At 39.7% G+C, this 20,477-nt stretch overlaps 1 protein-coding gene across 6 annotated transcripts; it reads right to left on the reverse strand.

The window, feature by feature from the left end:
- Positions 1-1,872: 1,872 nt before the first annotated feature.
- Positions 1,873-16,455, reverse strand: phf20b (PHD finger protein 20, b). Of its 6 annotated transcripts, none has more exons than XM_060893561.1 (19): positions 16,312-16,455; positions 13,721-13,823; positions 12,203-12,374; positions 11,998-12,082; positions 11,584-11,660; positions 10,998-11,421; positions 10,269-10,367; positions 9,984-10,124; positions 9,800-9,859; positions 8,899-9,162; positions 8,558-8,725; positions 8,344-8,430; positions 7,270-7,401; positions 6,823-7,001; positions 4,780-4,879; positions 4,331-4,526; positions 3,860-4,190; positions 3,301-3,517; positions 1,873-2,836 (listed from the first exon to the last, which is right to left on the reverse strand). In XM_060893561.1, the coding sequence occupies exons 2-19, from the start codon at positions 13,801-13,803 to the stop codon at positions 2,691-2,693; spliced, it is 2,961 nt and encodes a 986-aa protein (XP_060749544.1). In that variant the 5' UTR covers positions 13,804-13,823; positions 16,312-16,455; the 3' UTR covers positions 1,873-2,690. The 6 variants fall into 6 exon arrangements, with proteins under 6 accessions (XP_060749544.1, XP_060749545.1, XP_060749543.1 ...); XM_060893562.1 differs by having other exon boundaries at positions 6,892-7,001; positions 11,998-12,081; positions 12,181-12,374; XM_060893560.1 differs by having other exon boundaries at positions 11,998-12,081; positions 12,181-12,374.
- Between the last annotated feature and the right edge of the window lie 4,022 nt (positions 16,456-20,477).

Consider the following 20,477-nt stretch of genomic DNA (forward strand, 5'->3'; position numbering starts at 1 on the left):
AAGCTCCACAGTGTAGCAGAATGACATATACAATATAGACAATTTGTGTGTACAAATGTACAAGTGTGAAATGAGCAATTGAAATATACAATATGGGCAATTTGTGTACAAATGTACAAGTTTGAAATGTTCAATTGAAATATACATAGTATATGTTTTAAGTAAATAGTGTGTGTTCCATGTTTGTTAAGTGTTCATCAGATGGATTGCCTGATGGAAGAAACTGTTCCTATGTCTGGTGCTCAAGGCTCTGTAGCGTCGACCAGATGGCAACAGTTCAAAGAGGGAGTGTGCTGGATGTGAGGGGTCCAGAGTGATTGTCTTTTCCCTTTTGCTCAGAGAAGTACAGGTCTTGGAGAGTGGGGAGAGTTGTGCCAATGGTTCGCTCAGCAGTCCGGACTACCCTCTGTAGTCTTCTGAGGTCAGGTTTGGTAGCTGAGCTGAACCAAACAGTAATTGAAGTGCAGAGGATGGATTCGATGATGGTAGTGTAGAACTGTTTCAGCAGATCCTGTGGCAGGTTGAACTTACTCAGTTGACGGAGGAAGTACAACCTCTCCTGGGCCTTTACACAAACACACACACCTATATATATATATATATATATATATATATATATATATATATATATATATGAGAGAGAGAGAGAGAGAGAGAGAGATAGATAGATAGGTGTGTGTATGTATATATACATACATATATACACATAGTATATATAGTAGATTAAAATATTTCTAAAATGACATTTGTAGATTTTTAATTTCTGCACACTAATTATATACATTTATCAAAAACCACCTACTATATAGACAGACACACACCGACACACACTACAAATACTGTGTATGTAGCTTTTTGTTCTTGTCTCACAGAACTGGAGCCTGAAATGGTGATCTGTTGTTGTTGTCCATCTGCTTAATGGATCAATGTGTTATAGATACTGAGATGCTTTTTGAGATACTTATATTCGAGTTAACCTTTCTATAAGATTAAACCAGGCCGGCCGTTTTCTCCTGACGTCTCTCATCAACAAGGCATTTCAGTTTACAGGACCCAGACACACGCACCCCCAACAGCGCATGCACCAGTTATGAAAGCTGAACTGAAAGGTTTTTTTTATTTTTTTTATTTTTCTTGGCTGCAGCTAATGCATTAATATGCTCCACAAAGAATTTCTCCCGTTTCCATGGCAGTTTGGAGAAGGGATTTTTAAATTGAGAAGTCCAGAAGTACTCTGATGCCACACAAAGCACTTATAATAAAAAAAAAATAAAAATAAAAAAAAGACTTATAAAAATAATCATGTCTGATCACTTCCAGTGACTGTTGATGCAAGAGGGCAGACACGCAACACAATGCACAGCAAAGTGAAAGTACAGAGAACAGGCCACATACAGGTCACTGACTACACAAAGAAAAGAAGAAAGTTTAGGAAAATATTAGGACCGGAACTTGAAAAACGAAGACATTTTAACGTTCCTTTCTGGAATAACAGGTTAATTGAATTCCGAATGAAACACTTTTGATGAAAGACATGAACTAGCAATGGGCATGAGCACACTGAACACACACTGTGGACCCATCTGCTCCCTTCACACACGTGCACGTGTTGGCCACAACTCAGTCTACAGCCTCATACACACCAAGCGTGGGGTTATTTTATATTAAAAAAAAATAAATCAATAACTTAATTTGAATTACAATAAGTTAAAAAGACAAAAAGTGCCACAAAACAGAAATTGGGGGGGGAAGAGATGAAGTAACAGCACAGTATACGGCAAGAGCTTGTGGGTTAAAAAAAAATTAAAATGATACCATTTTTGTGCTTGTTGAATATGTAGATATTGCAGGGACAACATTTGCACTCAAAGGAAACAAACAAGCAATTATTTCCAAAACCAAGGCAGACATGAGAGGAACGGTAATGCAGAATGTACAAGGTATAAAAGGTAAATTATTATCATCATAATCATTATTATTGTTATTATGAATGAAGACTCAGTCACGGTAAAGAACATTACAGTTTCGATCAAAGGGAAAAGAACAAAACAACCTGAACTATGAAGTAAAGTTTACATATAGGCAATTTACATTGTCTATTTAATACAAATATAAAAGCAAGATGCAAGTACTTTAAGATTAAAATATATGCTCCTTTAAACATTTCCATGTTTACTTTAAACAGCTACAAAACCAGTCACTGCCTCAGAGTCTCTTCACTTGAAGATGTCAGATATTCAAACAGTTCATGTATGAAAAGGTGGTTTTGCATAAAATTAGCAACAAAGTGGAGAAAATCAACCAAACAACCAAAACAAAACTTTACGATGGTAATTAACAAATTTAAGTGCTTAAAAGGTTTCATAATCCAAATAATTTCCCTTGCATGTAATGCCATAAACATTGTAGTTCTTCCAACAAAAAAAGAAAGAAAGAAAAAAAAAGAAAACTCGAGGCATAGTTGATGCCCAAACTTGAACCATAACCCTGAAGTACATTCAAATCTTTTAACATATTAAACATTCAAGTAATTTCTTTCTTCTTGTTTCTATCATGGGTTGGTTTGTTTTGGCTCGCAGTTCTCCCCAGAGCACTAATACCACTTCTGCTTGAGTTCGAGTTCAATTCATCTTTTCATTTTCCACCTCTCCTCTCCTGCAGGTTTCTGAGATCTGTGCGCTCTGCTTCCCTCATGTGGACGAGGAGCACAACGCAATCTTCTGCACTGTTCCCAGGTCCGTCAGTAGCTGTCTGATGCGGTGTTTAAGCTGCGGGAGACGCGCCAGAGGCTCTGGAGGCTCCAGTTCACCTGTGTAATCCAGCCAACTTTCTAAAACTGAACAAGGAACACAGACAACAGTGAGGTTTCATTCATCAGGATGTATAGTAAATAATAACTGCATTTCCACACGCACAAAATGAGTTTTGGCAACACTTTGGCATTTTGGACTTTATTTACAGAACTCATTTCGTTCATGCCTGGGACAGGAATTCAGCCAGAAATTTTGGCTGAATAAACAAGCTATTTATTTTAGCATATGGTGAACCTGGAATAAATTTAGCTTTACAATATTAAACTTCATTTTCATTGCTAGCTTTATTTTATTTTTTTTATTTAAAAAAAAAAAAAAGGACTTTGTTTATGATTCATGGAAATTTGTGTCATAAAAGCATCTTGGTGTGCAGTTGTTGTTTTTTTAAGTCACATGGTCAAAAGCTAGTATTTCTACCTCAGGTTGATAAAAGCTATGACAGTAACTGAACAGAAAGACACAGTTACAAACTCCGTTCAGTTCTCACCATCCAGCTCCCTCTCTATGAGGTCCATCCTGTGGCTGACTTCATCCTGCACAACCTCGATGTGCTCCAGCAGGTTCAGCTGCCACTGCTGGTGTAGCAGGAGGTCAGGGTCAGGTTTGGAGTCACAGGTCACTGGGTCAGGTTCCTCTTCCTTAATCTGGGCGGCGCAGCTCTTCTCTCTTTCGGCCGCCAGCAGCTTCATGCGACACTCCAACTCCTAACAAAGTAAATCAGGTTTGAATTAGTTCACACTGGGCAAATCATCATCTCAGTCATAAATCGGCAGAGAAATGAAACTGCTTTTAAGATTCTTTATGTGAGACGCTGAAGCAGCAAGAAGTAGAAAGGTTAAAAGATGACTAAGGGCTAAACATAATGTGTTCAGGGCTCATTTAGTTTAGTTTCACTCATTTCGATTCTCATTATCCTTCGAGAAACTTTCGCTGTTTTGTCTAATCCCTGGCAACAGAACAGGTTAGGAATTGACGTTCTCACTTGCTCTTGAACAGATAAACAAATCTAACCTAAACGCATCAACAATAGTACACTGTTAGATCACCTTAGCATTGGTCAGTTGCAGTTTGCGTGTCTCGAGCTCCAGAAGCTCCTCTGTGCTACGCGTCTCCACCACCAGTCGCTGCTCCAGCGCAGGATAATACGTGTGTGGCTTTTGGTAGCAGTGCTCGCTGCTGATGTAAGACGTCTGGAAAGAGCAGGCTGGAGGCACAGGCTGTTTGGAATTGACCTGCTCTGCATCGATGGAGTCTGCTGCGCGAGGAGATGGTGGAGAGGGCGTGGTCATGCCAGAATGCACCGCCCCCTTCCTGAGAATGCCATCTGAGGGCTTCCAGGGCTGTCGCCACAGTTTCAGGTCCGGGTGAGCCTGAGCCCTGTCAGACAAACAAGACGGGTTACATTACAAAGAGAAAACAGCCCTCAGTCCCACCCTGTTTTTGTTCATGTGGCAGTCAGGAAAAATTCCTTGTACAACTGGTGAATATTAAATAAATAAATAAACAAATAAACCTACTGCAGTATGCTCATTTTGAGCTGGAGGCCATTAAGCACTTCAAACACACGATGAACGTCGCCCAGGAGCTGGTGGGTGGCTGCCATTTTCTTGCCGTTCTGATGAGAGTAGTTTTCTTCTAAGAAGGGCAAGCCGTACATGTGACCGCTGCTGAGCCAGTCCTTATCGTACCAGTAGCGCTGACTCTGTCTCTGAGCTAAACGCAATGCATTCAGAAACAAAGAATTTTAAAACAAGGCAATCGAGTCGATCGTGATTATAAACGTGATCGCTTCCATTAATCGTGGAGCTTCATTACAGATAAGCCAGAAATATGACACTGAAACTGTTTGCAATTAGATAGCTAAGGTCCATCCCAAGCATAAAGAATACATTTAGTGATGCACCGCTGGACAGGTTGTAGTGGAACAAAACTCGTTTCATGGCTGTCACTGTAAGATTTCGCTCACCAGGTGGGTCCCTGCAGATGTAGCAGCTGTAGGTGTCAGGGACACTGTCCTCATACAGGCCCATGCACGTGCCATGTTGCCAGCATAAACACTCATCACACTGAAAGGGAAATCAAAAGGCAAAGTTACTACTTGGACACGCTAAAACCTCAGTCTCTTCAATATACATACATGTGTAGAGCAATTATGTAAATCACGTTTACTCAAAGATGATTTTTCCAGGAAGAATAAAAAAAGGTTCCCTGGGTAAATATATAGTACACACGATATAGCCAAAAGTATGTGGACACCTGACCGTGACTTTTGGAAGACGCCCCTTATTCAGAGAGATATACAAAAGTGCTTTGAAGTCACTCTGGCGATGAATACATCAACACTGGTTCACTAGGTCACAGACTTAACAGAAAAAAAACTTATCACAGAAAAAATAAGTGTTTCAGAAAGAGGTTGGTGGGGTGGTAGGGTGGTGTGGGAGAACTTAGTCATACAGCTGCATTTTGGATCATTTGCAAAGGACGAATTGTGTTGCAGAAATCCAGACCAGATATGACAAGAGACTGAAAAAGCAGTGGATATAAAAAAAAAAAGCATGACAAATCCTGACCTACCTCGACCCCTCTGAACACCTCTGGGATGCACTGGATGAGAACTGCACAACAGGTTTCTTGCCTGACTTTACTAATGCTCTTGCTGCTGAAGGAGCACAAACACCCACAGCCATGCTCCAAAACTGAATATAAAGCACTCGAAATAATGGAGTTTATTACAGCAACAAAGACGAGACTCAATATGGAATGGGTTGGTCAAGTGTCCACAAACATTTGGGTTTTAACGATGTACACAGCATCATTAGACAAAATGTTCTCTACGCAGTATGAATACCTCATTGCTTTGTGCCTCATCAGAACCGTCACTGAAGGAGGAGCCCCAGAAGCATCACTTTCCTGTCAAGCATGTTTAATCATGCCTATACATTTATTTTTAACTCCCATGCTAAAAAGCCCATGCTCAGTTTTGATTTGACAGAAAATAGCCCTTCCTGAAGTCTCCATAGCAAAAATATTTTTAAATAACAGCTTTATTAGGTAGTGATATAAAAACCTTTACAGTAGGAAGAACATTCCACAGATTGTCTGGTCATTACATAAATCACCCAGTACAATAATTACTACAGAAAACTGCTGTGTGGTGGGTGGAGGCAGAGGAAAGCGGTTACAGTTCCACTAATCGTTACTGTTTGTGTTTACGGACTAGCTAGCAAGCTAACAACAGATCTAGCTTAAACATTTGTTTAATTTGACAATATTTACCATATCTATTGTGAGGAGATCACAACAAGAATTCCCTGTTTATATAAGGCACAACTCTTATTTCTCACGTCATCACTAAAAAGATGATTTTTGATTTTTTTTTTTTTGTAACTACCACACGGTTCTCCGTGGCAATTTCTCTCACTTGCCCCACCGAGCTGACCAATGAAGCGACAAGAAGTATGACACGCAATGACAACACTGCCAACGAGGAAGCCTCCTCAGCTGACAAGTATTGCTACTAATAACTCAAACGCCATTTAAATATACCATGACGATGTGAGGATCAAAGCCAAAACGAACAGTCAGTTCATCTAATGACAAGCATGAGTTCGTCTGAATCGCTTAACAGACCTTGAGTTCTAGAACATGTATATGTAAGCAACATCTTTTTTCTTCTTTACTGTAACTTTGACCATGTTCCTTATCTGCTCCTCACTATTCCTGCTATACCAATTACGTTCTATTTGTGCTTGACAACGTTGGGTGGAATGATGAACGATAAAGGTTAAAGTCATAAAGGATAAAGTCATGCCAGGACAAAAGAGACTGGCATGACTTTTCTGAAAAGGGATAGAGGGAGGAGAGAAGCCGGGTTTCTTTCCGCCTTCCACAGAACGTACACCTCAGTCATGACAATGAGCCACGAAGGTCCACTTAGGACTCTCTCCTATGGGTACAAAAGTTGACTCTAATCTAGAACAACGCTCTGTTTTGGGCAAAGCAAGCCCACCTGGATCATGAAGTCGTTCTCCTCCTGCACCTCGCACACACAGCGCACTATCTCTGAGTCATGACCCACCGTCTCCACCCCCTGCTCAGAGAAAGGCGTGTTCAGATCGAGCCCCGTCTCCGACTCCTCCTCGCTCCACAGAGGGCTGTCTGTTGACCAGTCACTGCCACTGTCTTCACCTGCAGCACAGGAAACCAGAGATAAAGAGAAATGTTGGAAAAACTATTCGCTCGACTTCTCAAACAGATTCAAATGCGCACACACGAATATATACAGCGAGTTGGGGGGAAATAGTGTGTGTGTGTGGTGGGGGTGAACTACAGTATAAAGAAAAGACACAACTGTACAAAGGACAAGAGTAAAGTTTAAAATCAAACAGACTAAAAAGCAGACTAGGAAGCATAGAGGAAGCCTGGTTGTAAACGGACCCCTGTGCTTTATACCCACCATCATCGAGCTCTGGTTCGGGGAAGTGTGCGGCGTACGAGCGGTGTTTGTGGGAGAGGGGCAATTTGAGAGACAGATTTGGATTGCAGGGGTACGAGCTAAAGCCATTGCTCTTATCACTGCTGTGTGAGTCTGTCAGAAGAAGGGAGAGCAAAGGCCAGACAGTGTTAGGACATACAGGACACACACTTAACACCTACCTCTACACACACAGCCACAAACACACAGAGTGGTGCCTCCCAATTATGAGGAATTAACATGTGATGCTAGCATCTCTGAGCAGCATTTACAAAAACGCTAATGCTTAGAACGCTTAAAGAACTCAACAAAAGGCTTTGAGGCAAGTTACAGGAACCCGGTTTAAGTTAGAGAAGTTAGAAGGAGGAAGCATTCCTATACTACAGTGCTCTTCACCTCTGTACTGCTAACAAACAAACAGCATGATTAAAACCATCCAGACGAGTTGCAGTCATTTCCCAACTCATGATCAGAGCAGGTGACACCAGCAGCAATAAAGAGCAAGACAAAAAGACGGAAAGGAGGGGGAAAAAAGAAAAAAGAAAAAAGAAAAAAATAAAAAAATAAAAAAGAAGCAACCTGCAGATTCACACTAAAAGCAGCATGCAAGCAAAAATATTTTAAGAGACACCTGAACTGAGTTTTGCTTAAGCCGAATTTCCAAATAAGTGGCTACGGCTAAGTGACCGCTGCCTGTAATAGTGCCTTGTGTTAATGTGCATGGCTGATGCTGATCAATCCCAATGATAGTCACAGCCTATATTAGAACTAATCAATAGATCAGCCTACATGCTGATGCAGCTTAATGATGGACTACCATATAGCATGTAGGCACATTTCAAACACAGCCACTGAATACAAGATTAACAAATGAAATAAACATTTAATAATATTAAATAAACAACATGCTTAGAGACAGCAGGCACAGTATGACTCAGATGAGTGTGTGTGTGTGTGTGTGTGTGTGTGTGTGTGCGCGCATGTTCAATAGATCCGTACCCAAAAAAAGAGCACATGAACACAATGGAGAGATAAAGCCACGTGTCCACATCTTACCTGACTTGGACCTCTTTTTCTTCTTTCTCTTCTTCTTAGACTTGATGCAGAAGTCCCTCTGCTTCTTTTCTCTCCTTTTCTCTCGTTCTATTACCCACAACAAAAAAAAAGAAATGTATAAATTGCTAATAATCTAAGCTTTAAAGGCTTTCATTTATAGCAGGAATGTTTCATGTACAGCAGCAGATGTGAAGAGGGGGTTGCACTCCTATACCTGTTTCCATGGTGACCCAGTCTCTGTCGTCATGGAGCGTGCGGTTGGTGTGCTGGTTCTCTTTGCTCCTCTCGCAGTGGGAGGAGCTGCGCTGACGATGCACACCGTTCGCAGTATGGGGTGACGGGGTGTGACTGGATTTACTGTCGCTTAGCGGGGACGGAGTGTCTGTGTACAAGAGAGAGACAGAATAAGACACACACTATTGCATATAAAAGAGAGACACCATTTTATATTAGTAAGCATTTCTTGTTTAGAAATAATAAAATTATTTGAAAAATCCTTATTATGCCTTGTGGAACCCATCCCAATCCTCACACTAACCCACATCGAGTGCTTACCTAGTGAGGCAGAAACGGTACGGCGTCTGCGTGGAGTCTCAGAGGGGTGTGTGTGGCTATCCTGGGCCTGAGGTTCGGCGGTGTGTGTGTGGGTGCTGTGGGAAGAGCACAGCTCGCTCTCAGAGTGGTAATACTTCATGTGATAGTGCAGCAGAGACGCCTTGCGGAACGACTTGCTGCAGCCTGGCACCTGGCACTTAAACGGGTTATGGTCCAGTTCGATGGAGAGGATGGGCGGGGGCTGGTTCTTGATGACCCTGTACACTGTGGAGAAGTTGTTATTAGACATGTGAGTGGATGTGTAACCATGTCGCGGTTCTCACCTAGAATTACTACTAGTATACCAGTACGATGAGGCATTCATTAAAAAAAATAAATAAAATATAAAGCAGTAAGGAAGGTGGATGCGATTGCAAAGTCAAACTGTGATGCATATTTAAAAATAATTTAACATTTCTCAGTAACAACTAATATCGAACCAACAATGTGCCACTTTATTTGGGAAACACTGCAGATTTCAGTTCTTCATACTAGTATTTTGTTGAAGAGCTTCTACACAAAATGCTTCACACCGACGTGACCCAAAATGAGTCCTTCTAGCTTTGCCTTTAATAAGCACATGTGCGCAGGAGATGCAGTTCAAATCCTCTGCTAACATAATTACCATGTATTTCTTTTTACCCTCAGGCACGACTCACATGTTTTGTTGCTATGGTAAATGTTGACCCCAGCAGCTGATACACACGCATGCTGGAGTTGGGATTACAAGTACTGTGAAGGTAAACAGATGTTGTGCACCCGCATAAACAGCTCACAATGATTTGTACCTACGGCGTTCATGTGAAACATAAGCATTGTTTTTACAGAGCAGAGAGAGAGAAGGCTAGAGATATCCACTCACATGGTTCCCTGCTGTACTTATTGGTGGTTGGGAGGTGGACTTGTCTTTGCAGCAGCGTGGCTGAGAAAAACAAACCCAATGAGAATGCATCAAGTAAATTTAGTGAATTTTCAATACTGGAACTGCATCAAGATGAATATAAGCATTCTGGTCATTTAGAAGTTAGCGAACAGAAATGACGTACCGAGATCAGGAGAAGACGCTGTCTGTGCTATAGGCTTGGGATTCTCCAGAAGACCCGTCTTGCAGAGACCATCTTTATCGCTGAAGCTTTCTGGTACAGAATCTGATCTAGTCTGTCTAACCTGGGATCGATTGTTTCTGTCTGTATGAGTGAAAAACAATTCAGTAAGATTTAATTTTACGGTTAAGTCCTTTTTATTGACAGTGGATTAATTGTGGCTGGATATGAAGACAGAGAGAGGGGGAAGGGAGAAAGGAAAGAGATAGAGAGACTTTATGTATGGACCTGTAGTATTTGCTCTGCTCCTCTTGGAAGGAGGAGTTTGTCCCGTGGACGCACGTCTTTTCCTCAGCTCTGGAACGCAGGCCCGATCTGTGTCTTTCCCTGTGCGAGGCACACAAGGCAACGATGTTGTCAGCATGACTCAACAAAAAACAAGCCCTGCTAAAATCTGCATGTGGAGCCGACCTACTAAAAGTTAGTAGCCGAACAAAAAAGAAATAAAAATGACACGTTTCAGTTTTCTTTTAAAAGCGCACACTATGTTTTCCTTCCTGCCAACTATGATAACTCTTAGAATCTTAGCATTTCACTAATATTTAAAGGATCTCCTCTACAAATTGAGACTCAGACTATGGACTATGTTGCTGGAGTGTTCACTGTATTGTCTGGATTAGGTCCTTGCCTAGCTCTGCTTGACACACTGGATTTGGCACTTACTCATCTGGGCTGAACGATATCCAACAAGCTTTGCTGTGCTATTTGCTATTTTCATACATTTACAGTCAAAGCCTTACAAATATAGTAAAGGTAGCAATAATCATAACATTTAAATACAATCTTGAAGTTTAGTCTGTGATTTAAAAAAAAGTCTTCCAAGGGAAACCTATTTAAAATGCCTATAATAATGTCCAGTTTTAAATATTAGACATGCTATTAAAATGAGTCTTAAACTCAAGGCATTTTTACACAAAAACATCATTATAAAGTGAAGTCAGCACATCAGCTCATTACCTTCCATTACTTTGCCTCTTGTTTTCCTGTTCTGACCGAGTGGGGCCTCTTTTTCTCGCTCTTCTTTCTCTTGTTCCTCTCCACAGCTCTCATGGGCGCCGTTATGAAGTGTCCCTCCGACGTTCTCCTCGTCTCCTCCTTTGTCCATCTCCATCACTTCCCCTCCTCCGTTCTCCTGTGTTTCCGTCTTCAGCTCTTCGTTGGACGGCTTCTCCTCTGCAGCTTGGTGTCCGTTGGCCATCTCTGGCAGCTCCGTTTTGGCCAGCAGGGTGTCCTGAAGCTTTCCACACTTCTCTGTCCCTTTTGAGTCTTCTTCCTCCGATTCGGTCTCGCCGTCCTGTTGGTTTCTTCCGTTCTCTTTGGTCTTACAGTTTTTCCCTGCTGTCCGCTTTCGGCTTGGCTGCCCAGGCTTGTTGCTCGTGTTCTGCCGATTGCAAAGACATGAGTGTTTTCACCTGAGCCTAATGCTGAAGACAGACTCAAGAACACTTCCATTTTTATCAAAACGTTAATGCAAGATATTTATCCAAAATGCTCAAAGAATTCATTCTGTATAATTCCGACTGACAAAGATCTGGATTCCTACCTCCTTTCTGAAAGGCTTAATCTTCATCCCTTTCACAGTCTTAACAACACCATCAAAAAACTTCACTGTGTAAAAATCTGAAAGACAAAAACAGCACACTATTAAAGTTAATAAAGTAGAAACAGGCAGTAGACATAAGTTGCAGTACAAGAACAATAAATATTTTTATTTATATAGGATGAGTTTGTTAAGGACAATTTAATGTGCTACATTAAAAGCTTGTTTTAAGAAAATAATAATCATTTATTTAGCATGTGTTGTAGCTGGGTAGCTCAAGTATTATTTAATGTCACTTTTTTCCCCAAAAGCATCTAGGTTTAATGGTAACTGAAACAGTTGTCCGTTCCTGATCAGGACAAACCATAGCAGAATTACATCCCAATAATTTCTTATACGCCATCCACACTAACTGACCGTCTTTATCACGGGAGAGGATCTTAGCTGGATAGTAGCGACAATCTGACCAACTGGCTAAAACCTTCTGGTTGATTTGAAAACCCTGGGAGGGGGAGAGAAACACACACACAATAAGTAAAATATTGTTCAGTATTATGAAATAAAGCCTTCATTTTACATGTATACGTTTTAAATGACTTTCTTTTCGAGAGTGAGCAGTCACCGGGGCCATGTTGTGCTCCTGCAGGCCCTGCCTCCTCAGCTGGATTCGTTCCACAGGTCGTAGGTAAGGGCTGCTCCAGTCGAACCACTCGTCATAGCGATGACTCCACTGTCTGTAATGAATCAGAACCTTCTCATCCTCGTAGTCAATCTTCTCAATGCTGGCAGCATACCTAATCATTTAATATAGAAAACAGTGATTTTATATTAGACTAAACAGGCATCATATCAGTGTTTCCACACAGTGATGCAACTTTTTTTAACTATAATCAGCTAACTAGCTAAACAGATTTGGCCTGATTAGGGCCTGAGATTAATATGATCTGTACGGTCTATAAATACCTTAATTTAGTTTGGTGATGTTAGTTCATTTTGGCTGGGTTTTTTTTCTAAACTTTAGCAAGCTCTGTTCTTAGCTAGCTAGCTAACTTCGTCTGGGATTTCACATTTACAAAATGCTAACTATGTACTAAATAAAATTGAATGTTAAATGAAAAAGGATTAATACTACTGCATAATTCTAACAAAAAATCTGCATAACCCACAGTTGACATTTGAAAGGAACTATTTTCTTCACTATTCATATAAACCAAACTAGTAAATAGTAGCAGCTACAATTAGCATTAAAGCTGACAACTCTGGAGAAAAGGTAGTAGTAGTAGTAGTATACAATAAGATCAACAAAAACAACTTCAAATAAAGGCATATATTTCTTCTATTTTGAAGGCATCAATCTTTTAGCGGTTGTGATTTTGTTAGCCTGGTAGCTAGCTATTAAAGGTGACGCTAGCTGGGTAGCTACGCCTCCTTCTAATTCCTGTTAGCTTGCTAACTAATATTCGAGAGACACAGTAGGGCTATCATTGTGACAGATACTAGATAAGGTTTTTCAGGTTGTAATTAAACTAAAAATACCCGACCAACCCTACAAAGCAGTATCTACTGTTCTAATAATAAAACAACAGTTATATCTTCTTCAAGCTTACAAATGTTTATGCGGTAACACAGATCACTATAGGGCCAAACTTTGGATATGGTCCTCACATCCCTTGCAATAAGCTCTACTGAAATCCTGTGGGGGCGCTAAAGAGGTATAGAGAAGAGACCACAAGAGAAGATCTGGTAATATAGGTTATTAACCTATTAGAACTCTTTAGTAAGAACATTAACATGTCTGGAACTAATTTCTGAATGTCCCACATCTATCCAGCCAATTAATACATAGATAGAGTAAGTTAGTTAGAATATGAAATTCTTATCTTTCTATTTGTGGCTGTTTGCTGATAAAGATTTGTACATGATCTTTCCCTTTCTGTGTGAATCCTTTAAAACACACATTCACATTTCCCTGAAGGAAAACAGACTCAGGACTAGAAGCTAGGGGTTATGCTGGTGGTGCAGAATGCTGAACAAACCAAAGAGCTTTTGCAGCTGTGTTTGGCTTGAGGCTTCTAACGGAGTGAAAGCACAGGCTGCCAAGTCAGAAGAAGAATGAAATGAAAGAGAAAGAAACACTGACCAGTTCTTCAGACTGTCCCGGGCCTCCAAAGCCGCCCCCACCTCAAACGTGATCCCTCGCCTGTGAGGAGGCGTCTTAGTCATGCTGTGTGCTTCTCACCAACCTTCAGAAAACAATAAGACATTAATCAGCTATGCACGGTTTCATATATCATTTTAAATTGAGCTGGTGTCAATACCCACATTCTTGTACTCACACACCTGAATCCACATATTTACACACAAACAACAAATGCCTTCCTCCAGAACATACAAGTAAAACATGCCACATTTAATAATACAACTAATTCTACACCTGAATTTAAATGACGTTAAAAAAAATAAAGAAATAAATAGCATTTTTTTAAAACTAACTTTTTTTTTTTTTAAAAGCATGGACTTTTAATAACAGCACCCATGGCAATGCATAACTACAGTGTATAGCCACACTAAATGCACGAGATTTAAATTATTCTGGTAAAAAAAAACAACACACAATTCAATATTTTATTTGAAGTCTATCTTCTTAATCTTCATTATAAGCTCCACATTTAGGGATGGCCAAAACATACAAACAAACAAAAAAAAAAAAAAAACACATGGATTATTCAGTCAAAGAGATTGGTTGAAGTCATTAAGACAGGACACAACACACAAAGGAAAACTGTGCCCTTGTGCACCCTCTAGTGGCAAAACCACATTCCAGAAATTTTCCTCAGAAAACCCTTCATTATATCTCTCAATAAGGGTGAATAGCCTAAATCTGTTACTTTAAAATTAGAGTGAAAAACAGGAAGGCAGTGCTGTTGGATACAAAAGCCTGCTGCAGCAATATAACATGATTCATTCATGACACAGTGGCTGGACACATGCAGTGATAGTGCAGAGGCCCAATAATGAGTCAGGCAAAGGAAGTGCATAGGGTTTAAATAACCTGATAGCTGGAAATATCTTTTTGCTTTGTATGATTACAAAGAATTTCAAAATGCACAAGTGGGCTATGGAGCATAAATGGCACACTAACACATTCGTAAGGATTCAAAAGCACTCGCTTGTTTTTTTTTTTAAGCTCTATTGTTTGTTTCTTTATTTTATAACAATTCAAGCTTTTCTTGAGTCTAAAAGTCTAAGTCTTGGTTTTCTATTTGCAACTTAGTAATAGAAGGCAATGGTAAAGGTACTGTTCACACCACCCACACCCCAACACACACACCCACAACCACACCCACACCCCAACACACACACCCACAGCCACACACCCACACCCCAACACACACCCACACCCCAACACACACCCACAACCACACACACACACAACCACACCCCAACACACACACACAACCACACCCCAACACACACACAACCACACACCCACAACCACACCCCAACACACACACACCCACACGTGTAATAGATAAAAATCCCATGATCACTTTTAGTAGCCAGTTGAATTCTCTGAACATAACGCTTGTAAGTGTTCTATACTTGTAATAAACAGCCAGATGTGTTTGACCCTGCACTTCTCGTCCATTTAAATCCTGCTGATAATGAAAGCTTCAATGTGGTTGTGATTTTATTTTAGAAATGCCTCCCCAGATTCTGTCGAATCAGAGGCGCCCTCAGTTGTCACGTGACTCCAGCCACAGCGCGAGGCGGTCGGTCGGTCACGCTGAAGCAGGACAGAGATGTTTACAATGATTACAAACCATAAAAATCACTGTATACTTTACTCCAAACCCATTTTAAACCGATCCACAATAAGTCTGGCTTAAAACAGCGTCTCATTCTGAGGGCAGAAGGAAAACATCGGCGTGACGCAAATGGCGCGCGACACGTTTCCTCCTGTTTACCTGCGTGTCAGAGCACGCGCACAAAGTCCGTCACTAACGCGGGCTTTCTCTGTAACTAATCACGTGTGAACAACATTAAGCTCATAAGATGACCGAACAGCTTGCTGTATGATGCTACAAACCAAAATACGTGCTTTAAACTTTTCCTGAGTGTAAAAACGTGGGCGCAACGTTGCGCGCAGCGCGAGCGCATGTAGCTTTGATTTACACGCAAAATCACACATACCGACCGCATAAACACCACGTTATACAGGCGTAAACTATCCGGAAAAGAAACGCAGCATTATTTAAGCGTTTCGGTCCGAGATCTTGTTAAGTTCGATTGTTTTAGACGGTTTACATTGTTCATTCGGCCCTGGCGACGCACACGGTTACAGCAAACGCTGATTGGTCGAATTGTCTGACGTTTGCGAAATCCTGTACGCTGATTGGCTGAACCGCCTGTCCGTCATCTAGTCATCTGTAAGCGGCCTCCTTTCGGCCTAGTGCACGGGGCTGCAGTAATGAACACAAACATCAACTTCATCCTAAAGTCGTGTCTCAGTGTCACGCAGCTCAGCGCGCGTTTCTGTCTGCAGCTCACAGCACTGTGTGTCAAAACACTCACTAAAACAGCTTGTAGTGTAAAACACGCATCAGTGTCTGAGCGCATCGGGACACATGTTACTGAACACAAGTTTCATCTTCATCATCATCTTTCTCCTCATCATCATCGTCACACACACTCTCATATAACCACCTATAACGTAAACACACCACTTACCTTCCTTAGACGGTTCTGTGTTGTCCCGGGCGCAGTAAACCCCCGGTGTGTGCGGTGTGTCTGTGCACCGCGTGCTGTGTGGACGTCTCTGTTATCCGCGCAGTTTGTTTTCTCCGGCGACTAGGGCCGGTGCTCACGAGACGGCGCTCGTCTGCGCATGCGCCGTAGAGGCCATTTCCCTCTTTTATCTTTGTTTGATCGTTTTAACGAATTTCCGTCGAAGCAAGTGACAATTTTTCTCTTTGTTTACATTTTCAGTTTATGGAACGTTTGAATGTGCAACAATCGTATTCTAGATTTGCTTGATGTTTTATTTTATAATTTATATAAATTTTCTTTTAACCAAACACACAAATCAGTTCGATCTGCCATAACAAACGTTATATTTATCACTTATACTACTGATTATTATTATTGTTATTATTATTGTTATTATTATTGTTATTATTATTATTATTATTGTTGTTGTTTTTGTTGTTGTTGTTAGTATTTTTATTATTGTTGTTGTTATTATTATTATTATTATTGCTGTAATTGTTATTGTTATTCTTCTTCTTCTTATTATTATTATTATTATTATTATTATTATAGTATTATATATTATTATAGGTGTAGATGAATCAAAGCTCGTGAATATTGTGTACAAGATGTTCGAAAAGATTTCTTTTTAGGTATTAATGTTGAATTAAGGATAATGAGAACTTTTTTATTGCCTATTTCTGGCTGAATTTTAAGGATTCTGTTGTCTTATCATCTACACTTTAAGTAGCCAGGATGTCACTTTGACAGCGTGTTTTTCAGTATTGACAGTCTCAGTCTCTCAGTTAGCCCTTTGGTGTATTGACTGTTTTCGGAGCTGCCTGTCTCTAACGGTTCAGTTTGTGTTAGTGACAGTAACATTGCACCACAGCGACATCTTGCGGCCAAACGGCATTACATTCAAATCCCACACTACTCCAGTTCAATGTCGCTCACAAATTAACAAAATGTTTTGATTTGCTGCAGCTTTTTTTGTTTGTTTGTTTGTTTGTTTGCTTAAATCTTCTATGCAACCTACAGACGTTTTTGTACTTTTTTATATTTTTTGCAGAAAACAACTCACAGGATTCTTCTTTTGATTTACCACCAGTTACCACAAGTTTCCCACCGCCCAATCACTGTTTCCACAATGACCGATGATTGCCACTTATTAGTACACACAGTTCTTCATTACTATCCTCCTCTTATTCATTCACTAACCTCTTGGAGATTTACAAGACAACATTCACAAATAAATACTGCCAAATAAAAAAGGGAACTTACATGACTATTTATTGTCACTGCCTCTTTATATATGCATTCTTGATAGAAAGTATATTATTTTGTAAATGCATAAAATTTAGTTTGTGGTGCAATGATGAATTCTTTTTATAAGAAATAAATGCATATATTATTTACTATTGTGTGATTGTAACCCATATTCTCATATTACCATTTCTGTTATACTCCAGTCTAGGCTTGGGGCTGATCGCAGAAATATGAGATAAGAGCTGTAGGTGAAAATGAGGACACTGAGATAACATTTATGAGATCATTTATGAGATATACAGTATTGTATGAGATATTTATGAAATATACAGTATTGTATGAGATATTTATGAAATATACAGTATTGTAGAAAATATTTACACTTAGCAGTAATGCTTCTGGCTGGCCTATTACAAAACAACAAACAGTTTACATGCTGAAACACCTTGTTGATGAGTGAGATCAGAGGAGAATTGGCCATTTACATTTTCATTTAAATCATTTTGGCAGACACCCTTATCTAGAGCAATTTACATTTGCAGTGACTTTTGCATATCTATTTTTAAAATTACGGGAGCCAACATGTGGACCAGAAGTCTAAGTAACCACTTATACAAGCCCTGTGTTCACATTACCTTGTGTCCATTAAAGCGCTCCAATTATTCCTCCGCTTTTATACCTATTGTGCTTCCCTCTGGTGAAACCTACCACACGCCACTATACACATGTATCCTCTTCTTCTGGATGCTCCTTCTACAGCTTCTACCAAAGCCCTACCTGGTGATTAAATACTAAACAATGACAAAACAGCTGGAATTTAACACCATCAAAATGCTTTGCCCTGCCAACAATTACAAACAATTGTAATTAAAACTCAAGGGTCCTATTAGATAAGCATGTTGTATAGTAGGCTTATTTCAAAGTTTGATAAATTAAATGTAAGTTTGAGGAGAAAACAATGCAGATAATAAACAGATGTGTGACTTAAACACAGATGTTGGATTGCTGTGAATAGCAATGAATGATTACTACAATAAAGAAATTTGCTTCCTCGACCGCTGTGCTGATAAATTGTTAGGAAAGATATTTCCAGACTTGGCTGTGTTTACACAAAGATTTATTTGAAATAAATCGAAATGAACTATGTTCTTTGCTTAATTTGGGCCAAATGTTTATCAAAGAGCTGAACAGATTCAGGGCCAAATAACATTAGCTCTGAAATTCCCTTGATAATAAATCTATGAGGAACAGATAATGAAGATAAATAGAATGGCAGTTGGAAGGAATATACAAAAATCTTTCCTAAAGTTGTTTTTCTCTGGTCTTACAGAAAAAAAGAAGGGCTCATCAAGCAGCTTGAAGTACAGAAGAGTAAAGCTTCTAGAAATGGTCAGGAGGCTCTCTTGGATAAGGTGGAGTACCTCCTCAAGCTCCAGGCTCTTACTCCACCCACTGTTCTCAAAACAGGTACCACTTAGACCACTCTTTATTTTTAAACCATATATTATCCATTAAACCTACTGAAGCAGTAGCACTTAACATCTTTAGTTAGATGTACAGTTAGATCTGTGTGGTCTCTCTCATTGGGAAGATGTTGCATACTTTATCACATTACACACAGCACTAAGTTAAATTAGAGACACAATTAGAAACAACAGGCCTGCAGGCCCACAAGATTGTATACTGTATTGTAAAATTGTAAACTGTAAATTGCACATTATCAATATTTTACATTTCATCCATGTCAAGGTGAATTAAATTTATTCTTATATATATATATATATATATATATATATATATATATATATATATATATATATATATATAAACACACACACACACTGTATATATATAAATATTAAATAAGTAAAAAATATATAAAAGTAGGCAAATTAATATTATAATAACACTATAATATTTTCTATACAATTAAAAAAGCTCTAGACTAAACAGTTTAAGCACTTGTGTCTTTTTATAAACATTGTTAGTCTTAGCCCTATATTTTAGCTTTAACTACAGCCCACTGTAGTTTTTCTGCTAGCATCTACCTGGTGTTATATGATACAATTTGATCACTGATTATTTACCTTGAGATCTTACCCCAGGTAAGTAAAAGTGTAATATATTGTATAAAACATATGAGTCAATAATTGGCCATGGTTCTAAGGGTTAAAACATTCTGAGCCACCAAAATCTAACCATAGTGTTGTGTGAAGAACTAACTCTCTCTCTCTCTCTCTCTCTCTCTCTCTCTCTCTCTCTCTCTCTCTCTCTCTCTCTCTTAGCTATGAGCAACTACAGACCACTCAGTCCTCACAAATCACATGATAAACACCCTAAAACGCCTGGCTTCAGCCCATCTCATTTGGCAATTATATATGTAGCACATTCTTATATTTTTTGACTAGTCAATTTAGTTAAAAAGAAGAAGGATATACTACTATAATTCTCTGCATCACTGACTACCTATAGTTAAATACTATAGCATTTGTGAAACAGTGTTTGGCCAGGTGGCGAGTGGCACATAGACCCCACAGGGGGCGATCCTCCCTCCTTTCCTGTACTCAGTTTTCCTGTATAAACTCAGATCTGTGCTCAGTAGCGGTTTTGAGTACAGTATAGTGAGAAACAAAGAGTGTGGTCAAAACAAAAGCCATGGCGATAGACCACCAGGAACCATGAAACCTCACTGACCCCATCTCTATTTTTGGAGAGGTTGTGGACTTGCATGAGAAGTATTTAGTGGCCACTTAACAACATGCTGGAAAGCAGTCTGTATTGTTTCAGTTTCTCAGGCATGCATCAGGAAGCTACATAAGTTTCAGCCAAAAATACATACCAAGGAGTCATACAGCAGTGCCTTTATACCTGCTGTTATG

This window comes from Tachysurus vachellii, chromosome 19 (genome assembly GCF_030014155.1).
Source record: "Tachysurus vachellii isolate PV-2020 chromosome 19, HZAU_Pvac_v1, whole genome shotgun sequence".
Taxonomy (NCBI): domain Eukaryota; kingdom Metazoa; phylum Chordata; class Actinopteri; order Siluriformes; family Bagridae; genus Tachysurus; species Tachysurus vachellii.

Coding starts and splice junctions, on each gene's coding strand:
- phf20b (XM_060893560.1), bottom strand. CDS start 13,803: ATGACTAAGACGCCTCCTCACAGGCGAGGGATCACGTTTGAGGTGGGG. Junction 9,860..9,983: donor AGCGTCTTCTCCTGATCTCG/GTACGTCATTTC, acceptor TGTTTTTCTCAG/CCACGCTGCTGCAAAGACAA. Junction 4,880..6,822: donor AGAACGACTTCATGATCCAG/GTGGGCTTGCTT, acceptor TTTCCCTTTCAG/TGTGATGAGTGTTTATGCTG.